The 13918-nt window shown below is 39.5% G+C and overlaps 1 protein-coding gene across 3 annotated transcripts in view; it reads left to right on the top strand.

The window, feature by feature from the left end:
* The first annotated feature begins 11783 nt into the window (after nucleotides 1–11783).
* Nucleotides 11784–13918, top strand: part of GORAB (golgin, RAB6 interacting) — a 36563-nt gene continuing 34428 nt past the window's right edge. For 2 of the 3 annotated variants that reach the window (XM_023761568.1, XM_006097754.3), the window contains exon 1: nucleotides 11784–11926. In XM_023761568.1, the coding sequence (XP_023617336.1) occupies nucleotides 11866–11926 (61 nt within the window). In that variant the 5' untranslated portion in view covers nucleotides 11784–11865. Of the gene's footprint in view, nucleotides 11931–13918 lie in introns of all 3 variants that reach the window. The other variant, XM_023761569.1, reaches the window with a different exon arrangement.

Below are 13918 nucleotides of genomic sequence, written 5' to 3'. Positions count from 1 at the left end.
TGAGACTCAAGAATAAATTAGTGAGCTGGAAGGATAAACTGATTCTATTAAAATTCAGTGAAAAGGACAAATATTAAAAGGGAGAAAGGCACCTGCAAGTGTGTATATATGTACATATTCAGATATGTATGTGTGTGTGTATATATATATATATCTATATATATATAAAAATTTAAAGTGAGATTGAATCTACATATCTACCTACCTACTTATTATAAATTCTTCATAAACTCACCATAAATTCTATCTAGCCTTGGCAGGGATATAAAGAGTACAAATTTATTTTTCCTTGATATATGATTTATATTAACTAAAGGCAAGGGTACAGTTTAGCCCAGGGGTGGGCAAACTTTTTGACTCGAGGGCCACAATGGGTTCTTAAACTGGACCGGAGGGCCAGAACAAAAGCATGGATGGAGTGTTTGTGTGAACTAATATAAATTCAAAGTAAACATCATTACATAAAAGGGTACGTCTTTTTTTTTTTTTTAGTTTTTTTAGTTTTATTCATTTCAAACGGCTGGTTTAGCCACATTACTATTTAATCTCCATTTTATTAATGGTATCAAAAGATTATCTGACCCAGAGCTATCTTAACCTTAAAATGGTTTACAGTCTGTATATATATCTATAATAATAAAAGCATAATATGCTAATTAGACCAGACATCATTCCAGACATCATTCCGGATGAAGCCAGGGCTGCAAGGGAAGCCCGGGTCCCTGATGCCTGCCGGCGGCCGGAAGGAAGCCCGGGTCCCGGGTGCCAGAGGGAAGCCGGTACTGGCAGTCAGGGGAAGGAAAGCCTACTCTTACATGAATTTCATGCATCAGACCTCTAGTACACACACACACACACACACACACACACACACACACACACACGTACGTGACCTGGTGCATGGATTTGTGCACATTGAAAGGAAATTAATTAGAAGGTGGCCAATGGGGTGGGACTGGTTGAGATGGGCCAGACATGCCCTGGAGCCAACCTCCCCGGTGTCTGCGTAGCAGGGTCCCTCTGTCAGGTGGGGTCCCTCGGCCTGGCCTGCGGGGATTGGATTCAAAACAGCTCTCTGACATCCCCCGAGGGGTCCCGGAGTGCGAGAGGGCACTCTGCAAAGTTGCTGTCATACAGGGTGTGGAACACAAACGCAAATGTGCAGTAAACCAGATTCGGGCCAACAGTGCCCCAGCAACAACATAACCCCATGGCCGAAGGTGGAATCACACGGCCCCGTGAGGAATCGGGTTCCCTCCTCTCTGGTTTCGAGGTGTGTCACTGGAGTACCACCGCTGCCAAGTCACTACAGCTCAGCAGCTCCTGCGTTAAGCATCTGCTCCCTGGTGGTCAGTGCGCATCAAAGCGGCCAGTCGGCCTGTTGGACACTTAGCATATTAGCCTTTTATATATATACTAGAGGCCCGGTGCACGAAAATTTGTGCACTGCGGGGGGGTCCCTCAGCCAGGCCTGCCCCCTCTCACAGTCCAGGAGCCCTCAGGGGATGTCCTACTGACGGCTTAGGCCCACTCCCCAGTCTCCCTCTGCGGAAGCAACTGGGCGGATAATGGGAAGGCACCGCCCCCATCACCCTGTTGTTGTCACTGCTGGCCGGCAGGCCCTCGCTTCTTAGTGCTGGCCCCGCCCTCCCCACCCTGGGGCCAGGCCAGCTGGGGGAGGGGCTGTGGGAGGTTGAGGCACAGCAGGTCGCACCCTGTCCAACCTCTGTGGAGGCATGCCTCCGCTCCCACTCCTGTGTTGGCGTGGTCTCCTCTCCCGCAGCGGCGCCTCTCCCGTGCTGCCACTGGCCCTAGGCCCTTGCAGCCACTGTGGCTTTGTCCAGATGGACATCCAGAAGATGTCCGCTCTAATTAGTATATTACCCTTTTATTAGTATAGGTGTGATATATGTACATATAAATGTATATGTATATATATATATATATATATATATATATATATATAGATATATATGACAATAGACACCATACATCTTTTAATCTTACTTCTTCCTCCTGGATTTTTAAAATTTTAATTAAATTTTTTATTTTTTCCAGCACCATTTATCCCCTCTATGTCCTCTTCCACCTCCACTCCCCCTCACAATCACCACACTGTTGTCCATGTTTGAATATCAATAATAGCTTTACCATATCTCTTATTTACATATGTTGAATCTTATATAAATTCAATTACCTAAAAGAAAACCTTTAAAATATTCAATGAGTAGGCTTCTTAAAAAACACTTGAGTCAAAAGTGTGCACAGATTAAGAGCACAAACTCTTGAGTCAGACTGCCTGGGTTAATCCCAATCACTAAGTGTGGCAAGTTAGAGAAGTTACTTATACTCTTTGTTCTTCAGTTTCCTCATGAGCAAAATGGGAGGGATAATAAGGTGGTTTTATGGGTTCAATAAAATACATGAAAAATTCTTAGAAGAGAGACTGGCAATAAATGTTAGCTACAACTTTTTCCTTGGAAGACATCTTTCCCAGAACCACATTAGCATTCTATCATACAAATGATTGTTTGAAAGAATCCAGCTCAAGGTTCATTCAGGGCAGGACAAAGATTCTTTATGAATAACAAGTAAAGCATAAAAGTGACCACTTCAACTTTTTCCATTTCCATTCATTTTATCAAGCCACTTTCCCAGTAGCTACTAAAGTTTCTACCTTGTCATTTGTTCAAAATGCTCCCTCTGAAAAGGTAACTGAAATCCTGTCAAAACTTTCCCTGGTTGTCTATGCCCAAAGTAACAGTACTAGTCCATCTAACTCAGTTAAACCAATTTTTCCCGTTTAACTTAGACCTTTATAATGAATGGCTTCCAAGCTGCACATTTAGCAAATATAAAAGAATCCCACTGCGGAGGTCTGCTGTAGCAGGCTGGCATCAGCTGGTAAGAGGTGCCTGCACACATCTCGTGTGAAGTCCCAGAGATAGAGTGCCCACATTATACAAAAGGAATATGGTGTAAAAAAATAAAAACCAAAACAAGTGAGTTTCTATCTGTAATATTCGTATTTGTGAATCTAGCTGTCTGCTAGTATTCTGGTTTAAAAATTTGAGCATAAATCTTTTCAGATGCAATAGTAACTAGTGCAGTAATGAAATGGCTTGATGAGTCCACATACTAAATTAATTTGGAAACAGTTATACATGATGTATGTACTCTTAGAAATTCAGTCTGATTCAAAACTGTTTAAATACAGAATATTTTATTCTGTTCTGGAAATTTTATAAAGGTGTTTTGCCAAAAGCATTAAATATTTGATTCTACTTGTTAAGGTTTGTAGGAACTGCTTTAAATTTATTATAAAAAATAACAGCAACAGCAACACATTTTCCCCTTTCATTAAGGTGGTTAAAAAAAAAAGAACAAGAACTTTAAGAGCTTTTCCATAAAAATGCTCTGAAATATTCCATTAAAATTAAAAGGCAACTGCCATTTCACACGTGGTCAGATTTAACTATTCAAAGTTATTTTAGGTCTATCACTCCCCAAAGACCAAACTACCTGAGAGTCCAGCTGTGTTCAAAGATCTATAGAACCCAGCCTCCAGAGATGGATGTTAGGCCAGAGCTAGGAAGAATAATTCTGAATTCAATATTAGCATTCTGCTTCCCCAAATCCTCACTTGATTATAGGTTTCTTCATGAGAAAATCATTCTTCAATGGTCAGAGAGAAATCCACACTAGAGCCAAGAGCTTGAAACAAAAGCCCAATTCCAAGTTTGATAGCACATGACCCCAGGTCAGCATTGGTGAACTGAGAATCGTAATAGTAGGCAATCTTCCAAGGTTGTGAGAAACAGTAATTGCATTTCAGTTAAAATCTTATGCACTCATGATTGTATCTTTAAAATACTACAATAATATGCATATTAATCATTAAATATTATACTCCTTCTGGTATGGCTCTCCTTGCCTAGTTTTGTTTTATAGCAATATTTCTGTTTTTTAAAAAGGCTCAAACATGTTGCCAAAGAGATACGAAGTTTCACTTCTTAGGGTGGTCCATTATATATATGTTTAATTAGCCCTAGAATCAGATTGTTAAACACTTGTTTAAATGTCCCAAATATCAAGAAATATGAGTACTCTATATTTTTCAGGAATTTACTATTGACTTTTGTACTTAAACCTTAACAATCTTTTGCTAGTATCTTTGTTAGGGTGTCCTAGAACCCCAACAAACTGTGACATACTTATTTTTACCTTAATAACAGATGCTAATATCTTTGGAATTTCTTTTGGCATAAGAGAACTGTCAAAAAAAGTAAACTAAAGATTACAAGATAAAAAAAACCACAGACACAAATGATACACTTACTAAATTAAGAGGCCAAAAGACTTGTCAAGGAGTATTAACATCTTACTTCCTGAACCAGTGTTCGAAATAGGATATGGGTGTGGAAGTATTTTGCTTGGTTTCCTTTTTTTTGTTTAAAGTGAAAAGTACAGGACTTAAAGCCATATTTGGGGTATAATTCTGACTCTCCCATTTACTCATTTGCTTGACCTAGACTGAGTCACTCAACTACAAGTGACTTCTAGATTTCATCCAATCTCTTTTTAGGTCCATCAAAAAATGAGAAAAACATAATAAACAATATTTTTATGATCTTACTTATACAAATATGGTATAAATATTGGTAACTTTCAGGTTAGGTCACTGCCTTCCCTTGAAATATCCCTGTTAAGATTTCTTATTGTAAAGTATGGTTGTAATGTTATTTCAAGTGAAGGATTTCATCAACTTCACACACCCACGACTTGCATGTAGGCCTCTGGCTTTTCTTCCACTTGACTCAAGGAAGGGGCAATTTCCAGTGTACTTGCCTACACATTTACTGTGAGCTCAACTCCATTTGCTGGAAAGCTGCCATACATTTATGAGAGCCAAAGGGATATTGGATAGTTGTCATCTTTCTCTTGCTCCCTCCCACCGCACCAAATACCCTGGCCAGGTTGCTACACCTGGACAATGCATTCCCTATAGAGCACCTTGTTACCAAAATTGAGGGAAACTTGGACAAAGTTCAGAGAAGAGCTACTAAAATGATTAAAAGACTGAGGGGACCAATTTATAAGGAACTCAGAAATGTTTAGTTAAGTGGTAATTACCCTAAAAAAGGTGTGGTGGCTCTGGCATTACGTTTGCATTCAAAGCTATAATTGGCAAAAAGGCCTCCTTTCAGGCCTTTATATTCAGAAATACTCTGAAGAGGGAGCAGTATCTCACTCTTGACTCTCAAGCACTGCACAGGCTGCTTGGGTGGTATTAACAATCCAGTGTGATGACCTCTACAAACACAGCAGGCAGCACTACTAAAACAGGGAGCTCATCTAAGAAGGCTGAAGGATGCATAAAGGAAAAATCTTCTCTGGAATCATGAGAAGCCTGAGCTGTGAAAGGCCAGTCCCTCCATCCCAGTCAAGCACTGTCCACACCCCATCACCGCTCTCTGCTTGATGGTTGGCACCATTTCATTAGAGCTGCCGGCTGAACACAAGTGTGCAAGTCTGTCAAAACTACACTATTGAGAATACGTTGGTTACTTTAGAATGACAGTTCCCACTTAGCCAAAGAGGAAAACCTAAGAAGACCTGTAACAGTTAAGGAGGCCAAAAGAGATCATTCCTCATAGCCCAGCATTCCCCAAAATGTCTTCCAGGTGATGTTACTATGGGTTACACAATTAAAAAGGAAAAGAGCTAAAAACTGGAATAAATGAAGTTAAAACTTGTGTGTGTGTGTGTGTGTGTGTGTGTGTGTGTGTGTTTCAATAATAACATCTCTCAGAACTATTAATATGCCCAAGTCTCATGTGCCTCATTACAGTGTACACACTATTTCCCAAATTCAGATTGATCATGGAATGTTTTATTCCCTAAGCACAGGGTCTTTGTAGCCATAGCCACTTTCATAATGCCCTTTATAATGCTGCTCTCAGTAAATGACAATGAAATGTATGAATCAGCCTAGGTTAGAATGCAGGTCTTAAGTCCCAATTCACTCCTCTTACCACCACATTGATATTCTAGTCACTCTTCACTTACATGAACCTTTTTGTCCTATATAAATGAAACAAAATTTGTTAATTAGAAGCTACTAAAGCTCAAGTTTGAGGGCTTTCACTTGCTTGAGGCTTCCCTGTAAGTGTGTATTTACAGTGTTGAATTCTTTCTTCTTAAGGAGTCCCCACAAAATGGTGTCGCCATTTTTCATGTCATGCAAAACCTACTGCTACCATATAAATTAAAAATGACTCAATGGGTTTTAACCAAATTTATAAACTGTGATTGAGAAAGCTGAACTTAAATTATTGATGTTAGGACAATAAAATTCACTTTGGATTACTCTGGGGTCACCTTTGAGAAATAGGTATTCATCCTCCTGGGTTGCTAAATTGTAGATCTAAATAAGAACTAAATCTACATTGACTCTTTGTATACTCTTCATAATTATATTACTTTCTACAATCTCATTGGTAGAATTCCTCTATTCCTCTTAAAACAATTATTACCTCTACCATTCTGTTTTCTAAAAAGAAAAAACAACCAAGCACCTTGCCCAATAGTCTTACTTCCACTTTCCCCCCCTCAATATTTTAAGTATATGAATAGTCACACGGAAATCATCACATTGTAAGTATTAGCACAGTTGAAATTTCTTCTGAAGACCACCTGAAGTTGCTGCATCAATTTTTTTCCACAAGTAGGGACTGACATCTTTAACCTTGAATCTACAGTACTGCAATTTGGCATTCCACTTCAATTCTTTAAAAGCTTCATTTATATTGATATTGTCTTGGAATTTCCTGTAGACTGCCTCAGATAAAATAATTCCCAGCCGAATCTTCATCTTGTCTGCTCTCTACTTTGACATTATGCCTTCAAAATCAAATCTTATTATTTAATCCAAAACAAAAACACTTTATTACAGAATATTAAATCAATAACATTAACAGACTGACCTTGGTAATTCATTTTACCATGATTGATAAGCCAATATTTAAACTTTGACTACTGATACTCAAAGCTTTGCAAATTTATTCCAGACTATTCATAATTGAACAAGATATCCTAACCGCCTCACAGAGAAATCACTATCCAACTACTTTGAGTCTTAGGCCAAGTCAATACTTTACTTTCTCATTTTTCAAATAAACTTACAGCCAAAATTACAATACGACTGATTGTAAAGGCCAAACATTTTACCTTCCTCTGTTTCATTCCCATCATCTTCCTGAGTTGGTGCCTGTGAAAATATGCTAAGCCCAAAATAGCAGTTGTGCACTGCCAATTCAGCCTCAGTCATTTCCAAGCCAAAGGGGAATTGACAGAAACCCCCTTTACAAGTCTAGTGTTTGTAAATATCCAATGAAATTACTTCATCCAGTCAATTATTTCTGGAGAAAGCTGGCAGAATAACATGGTAATTAAACTGAGGACTGGTGGAAACTGTTAAACAGGAGAGGTATTTTGCTGAGCAGTTCTAGTTAATGCTTTTAATGCATTTTCACTTTAAAAAAAAAAGCTTGAGATACTAGTACAATTAAAAAGGAATTGCCTCTTCATATAGATCAATGGAACAGAAGAGAGAACCAAGAAATCGACTCAAACCACTATGCTCAATTAATATTTGACAAAGGAAGCAAGAGCATACAATGGAGCAGAGATAGTCTCTTCAATAGATGTTGTTGAGAAAAGTGGATACAGGCAAAAAAAAAACAAACAAAAAAACTAGACCACCAACTTACACCATACACAAGAATAAACTCAAAATTGATAAAAGACTTAAATGTAAGATACGAAACCATAAAAGTCCTAGAAGAAACCATAGGCACCATAATCTCAGACATCTCTCATAACAATATGTTTACCGATACATCTCTTAGGACGATGGAAACTAAGGAGAAAATAAACAAATGAAACTACATGCAAATAAAAAGCTTCTGCACTCCAAAGAAATCATCAAGAAAATAACAAGAGAGGCCATTACATGGGAGAACATATTTGCCAATGATACATCTGATAAGGGGTTAATCTCGAAAATATATAGGGAACTCATACAGCTTAACAAAAGGAAGACAAACAATTCAATTAAAAAATGGGCAAAGGACCTCCAAAATGGACATACGGAAAGCCAAGAGACATATGAAAAAAATGCTCAAAGTCACTAATCATCTGAGAGTTGCAGGTCAAAATGACAATGAGATATCACCTCACATCTGTCAGAATGGCTAGCAACAAATCAACAAACGACAAGTGTTGGCAAGGTTGTAGAGAAAAGGGAACCCTAGTACACTGCTGGTGGGAATGCAGACTGGTGCAGCCATTATGGAAAACAGTATGGAGTTTCCTCAAAAAATTAAAAATGGAGCTCCCATTTGACCCAATGATCCCAATTCTAGGAATATATCCTAAGAAACCTGAAACATCAGAAAGAATATATGCACCCCTTATGTTCACAGCAGCACAATTTACAATAACTAAGATTTGGAAACAGCACTTAGGCTGAGGTACATGTACACAATGGAATACTATGTGCCAATAAAAAAGAAAGAACTCTTACCATCTGCAACAGCATGGATGGACCTGGAGAGTATTATGCTAAGTGAAATAAGCCAGTCAGAGAAAGGTAAGTATCACATGATTTCACTCATGTGTGGAATCTAATTAACCAAATAAATGGATGTACAAAATTAGACCCAGAAGCATGAACAGACTGTTGAACCTCAGAGGGAAGGCAGGGGAGGGTGGGTGGGAAGAGATCAACCAACGAACTTGTATGCATATATGCATAACCCGTGGACAGAGAAAAATGAATGGGGTAGTGAGGGGGGGTTGGGGGAGGAATACGGGAGTGGGCTGGAAGAGGTTAATGGGAGAAAAAGGGGGACCTATTTAATACTTTCAACAATAAGGATTTTTTAAAAAAGGAATTGCCTCTTCACTGGGAAATATATTTTAAAAACTTCAGTGAAGATTGTGCATGGAAAAGGAAGGAGAAACTCAGTTTTTCAGTATCTTCTTAGAGTCAGAATTTATTTTAAGTATGATGAATTCTGAAATCAAAACACAACTGTATCCAAATGTAAGTAGAAAAGACATCCTAAAGCCAGAACATCATGCAGTGAAGACCCAAGTGCCTGTGTGCTAGGCATTCACTGTCTGTGGCATATTTTTGCCCTATCCAACTTTCCCATTGGCTCCTCCAATGGGCAACCCTTTCCTTCCTTCATTCAAAAAGCTGAACCCCTCAGGCATTGGTCTAGTTATGTCTGCTGTAGCCATAAACAAAAATACTTTACCACATACTTCTCCCAGGTGCCCAATGGTTATGCACGAGGAGACAGAGCAAAGTTCTCAAAGTAACAAACTGGAATCCAAAAGCTGATAGGAAAATCTTTAAGGCTTCCCAAAGTAAAATACAAGCTGTTGCTTGTATCACTTCCTTTTTCAAAGACTCCTGCATACAAATAAACACCATCTTTCCTAGTGGATAGAAAGGTTACAGAAAAAGGGGGAAACTTTCAGGCTGTTAATGGAATAAGAGAAGTTGCTGGAAAGTTCCAAGGTGGAGTAAAATTGGGTGAGTTAATGACTAAAAACAGCTTCTGTTACACTTCACAAATACTTCTCATTTCTCTTTGTCAGAATACACGATATTTCACTTATGAAAGATTCCACTGGATGAGAAAGCACCATCTTTTAAAAATGCAAATAACTCGGGGTGTAAAGTTAAGAACTGTCAGTCATTCACACTCTGCTCGTATGAGCTACACAAGAACTTCAAGGAATGTTTGCCAGGGGAATACTATAAAACCAGAATGGCAGGGCAGTTAAGATCTCAGATTCTAGAGATGTACTGCCTGAGTCTGAGTCCTAGCTGCATTCCTCGCAAGCTAGGCAAGTTTGCACAACCAGAAAACTAACACCTGAGGCCTGTGTCTTATAAGGGGGTGAGATCCAAATTTATATCACAAGTTGAAAAAAATGACCTTAAATCTGGTTTAAAGCAACTGAAATTTCCAGAGCCCAGGAAAACCAACCTGTAGAGACAATCTCTCAACCCAAGGTACAGAGAACTCTCACAGAACAAAGAACTTTTTTGAATTTAATCTCCCAACAAAATATTATACACCATTTGGAGAAACCCATTCCCCCTGAGAGCCAACAGACTTAGAACCTTGCAAACTACAAATTACAATTTTACACAAATGTTATCTTTTACTATAATCTTGCTCATGCTTTTGTTCTCATTCAGGGCTAACAAAACCTTTAAAAATACCTTAATACTGTATCCACGTCTATTAAGACTATTGGTAATTCTGGAAATTCACCCCTTGAGCTAAAGAAAATCCATGTATAAAATGTAACATGGGGCATACAACGTGGTTCATTTTTACTAGATGAATTAGACGGCCGGAATCTATAAATGGGAAACTGAATTAACTACCAGACTGCTACCCATCCCCATCTATTACTTTGAAGCTCATCTATATCTTACATTAATAGTTTACATTTAAAAAAACTGGATTAATGTCTCCTCCAATCCTTTTGAGTGGCATTAAAAATCTTAAATTTGGGGGAAATGAGTCCACATTTAAAAAGAAGCGCTTGTGCCCCTAGAGCTCAGAAACCACTTTTAAATTTAAAAGCTCCAAGTTTATAAGGGGAAATTCCTTTCCCTTCTGACCACCTATCTAAATCTGAAATACTTATTTCAACCCTTTTCTTTGTGTGGTAGTTTCAATCTACTTCATTTCTATTTGTCTAAAAATATTGACACATTAGTGTCGAAAGTCTCTTTGGCTTACATTTGACATCTTAAAATGTTTGCCAAAATAAACATATTTTATTTAAAATTGCTAAATATAAGAGAAATATGGAAAATGTAATAACTGGTCTTTTAATCACCCTATGTGTTTTTTCCAACGCTTGCATCTTTTAATCTTCGAAATGTTACTAAACATGAGCATACGGGAGCCCGGAGAGGTCAAGTGTCCGACGTAGAACCAGAACCATGAAAGCGGGACTTCAGGCTGGGGGAGCCTCAGGAATGTTTGCCCACCCTCCGGGGCTGTTTCCCATTGCCTTCTCGAACCATAAAAACAGAAGAGGCCATTTCTAACGGGGGAAATGTGGACATCTCTTAGGAGAAAGGTTGCAGAATAGCAAGAATAATTCATAAAATATCAAGGACACAACCCAGTCCACAGACCTCGGAGACGCTACAGAGACCTTGTTAAATGTCTCTGCTCCCTTTCCACTAATTAAACCCCAGTTCTCCGAAATGTACCTTCATAATTAAACACCTAAACCTGAACATTCTCTCGAGTCAACCTGCAGGGCAATTTCAGCGAAGTTTGGAAAGGAACCGCTACAACAAGCCACAGAGCACACACCTCGAGACCACTAGGTAGAGGGCTCCGCCCCAGTGAACTGAACGAGGACCCCTCTCCCCACCCCCAGGTAGTTTTGTCCGCCCTTTCGCGCCACCGACTCGTAGCCACTTCCTAACTGCCTGTTTATCTCCACCCTGACCCCCCTTGATATCTGTCCCCTTATCTGTTGAAGTTATTAACCAAACGATGATAAGATACGGGAGAGAGAGAAGAGTCAGCTCAGGGAAAAGGAATGTCTGCGTAGCCAAGATTTCCTTAGGCAGTTTGTCCGGCACCGCCGTGGGCAGCCTTAGACGGAAGAGGGGGCCTTGGGTCCAAAGCTCGACGCACCGATTGGTTGATCGGCCGCCGCCGGGAAGAACCCGGATGTGCCTGAGTAGTCCGTGTTGGCACTTGGGACTCTCAAGTTTGGGCATTCTAGGGGTGCTGGCAGCCCGGACGGATGGCGCAGGGCTGGGCTGGCTTCTCTGAGGAGGAACTGAGGCGACTAAAGCAGAGTAAAGGTAACAGGACGTGCCGGCGGAGATTGAAATCTTGGGTCTGTTAGGAGAAGGGGCGGGGCTGCTGCTTTTGAGGGGAAGGGGGCGGGGAAGGGGATAAGGTGTTTGTGTTGGGGGATGGATCTGTAAATGGGAAGACAGAATTGAGGGGCTCCGGAAGTGGACGAACTGGGAGCCATGGGGGTGCTCAGGGGCCTGGGATCTACTTTTAGAAAAGAGAGGTCAGGGATCCATTGCAGGGTTTGTTTGTTTTTTCCTGGGAAAGGAATGGGACCTGGGAGAGGGGGCTGGGCCTATAGCCTGGCGGGCTCATATAGGAAGATTGCGGTGTAGATCCATGGGTGGAGAGTAAAGGAAGGAGGAGGGTCACTCACCATATTAGAATTGTGATGAATTTATGAGCAAAGGGGAACACGGGGGTCTTAATGCAAAACGTCGGTGCTTTTCATAATACATCTGGAGTCTTGCATTCACTTCTGGTTGCCAGATGATTTTTGCTGTTCTTTCCAACCCAGAGAGTCAGCAAACCAAAGGGGTCTTTGAGAGGTTAGATGTGATATAAATAAGTATATATACATATATATGTGTGTATATATATGTGTGTGTGTGTGTGTATAGACAGACATATATATATATATATATATATATAGACACACATATATACACACAAATATATATGTATATATATGTGTGTGTGTATATATATATATACACATATATGTATATGATATCCAGAATTTTGTCATTCCCTCTCTGGCTTTATAGAGTAATCGCTGAATGGACTTGTACTATTTTGTTATCTTTTAGTAAAGGAATTAAGTTTGTTGATACATGGTGAGAACTCTTGGTGATATAAACGAGGCTTTGTTGGTGGTTGAAGTTTCATAAAATTCTGTTTGGTGATCCCGGTAATGCACACAACTTCTGTGAGTTTCTACTCTTGGTACACAGCTTACTGTACTTTGGGGAAAAATGAAAACCCTGTCATACCTTTTATTAGAGTTTTTTTTAGAAAATTGCATGTCGCTCAGATAGGCCTCTGCATTTTTTAGTATAGATGTGAGGACACTCTAGGATTGACAATCAGAAAAGGAAGTAAATTAGTAACATAGGGCCAGTGAAGATTAAATAGATTGAGGAAAATTTGACTGGTCTAAAGGGTTTTAAAAACTATATCATGAAAGTCATACTACAGTGTTTAATTAGCTGACTCTATCTTGCTTGATGTTATCAAATTCTCTTGCTCTGTGTTTTCAACATCCATTCACTTATTCAGATGTACAGTGTGCAAATATGTCTGCTTCTTGTCTGACCTGAAGTTAAAGACATCGGCTTCTGCATTTAGGATGCAAAGATGAACATGGCCTCATCCCTGCCTCCAAAGAGTTTCTAGTCTACTGAGGAGACAAACTATAAAAAATGTGATAGTAGATGTTGTTCAAGAGCTTGCTACCTCTGAGCAGGAACCTCACACTGCTGGGGGTTGGGTGCACTTTGGGAAGATATCACAGAGATTATGTGTTAGGAGAGGTGACTTTGCTGGGGGAAAGAAGACTTCATGTACAAGTCTAAATTAAATAACAGATTGATTATGTAGAAGAACATTTTTAAATAGCTCTGCAATTTCAGATAGAGTGGGAGGACCTTAATTTCAAAGCATATCATTTCATAGCCAGATGTTAGAACATAGACACCAACTGACTGGTCTGTGATCCTTGAAGAAGAGAAAAGATGCGTCTTTGCATACGTATAGCATCTTTGTGTACTCATAACCAAACACAGTAATTGTCAGATCATCTAGCTCTGCATCTGAATCTTTTTGCCTTGGATTTCTCATTTGTAAAGCTGGAAGAGCTGGATCTTTACTTTTTAAGGTTTCTTCCAACTATTCTCCAGCCATAAAAATATAATTAAATAACCTATGAAAATGAAGTTGGTTGCCAGCAAAAATAAGGATAACAACGCTAGCAAAACCCATATGTGCAATGGTGGAGA

The sequence above is a fragment of the Myotis lucifugus genome, unplaced genomic scaffold (genome assembly GCF_000147115.1).
Source record: "Myotis lucifugus unplaced genomic scaffold, Myoluc2.0 scaffold_211, whole genome shotgun sequence".
NCBI lineage: Eukaryota > Metazoa > Chordata > Mammalia > Chiroptera > Vespertilionidae > Myotis > Myotis lucifugus.
The sequence above is the reverse complement of the archived record's forward strand: the minus strand, read 5'-3'. Positions and strand labels throughout refer to the sequence as shown.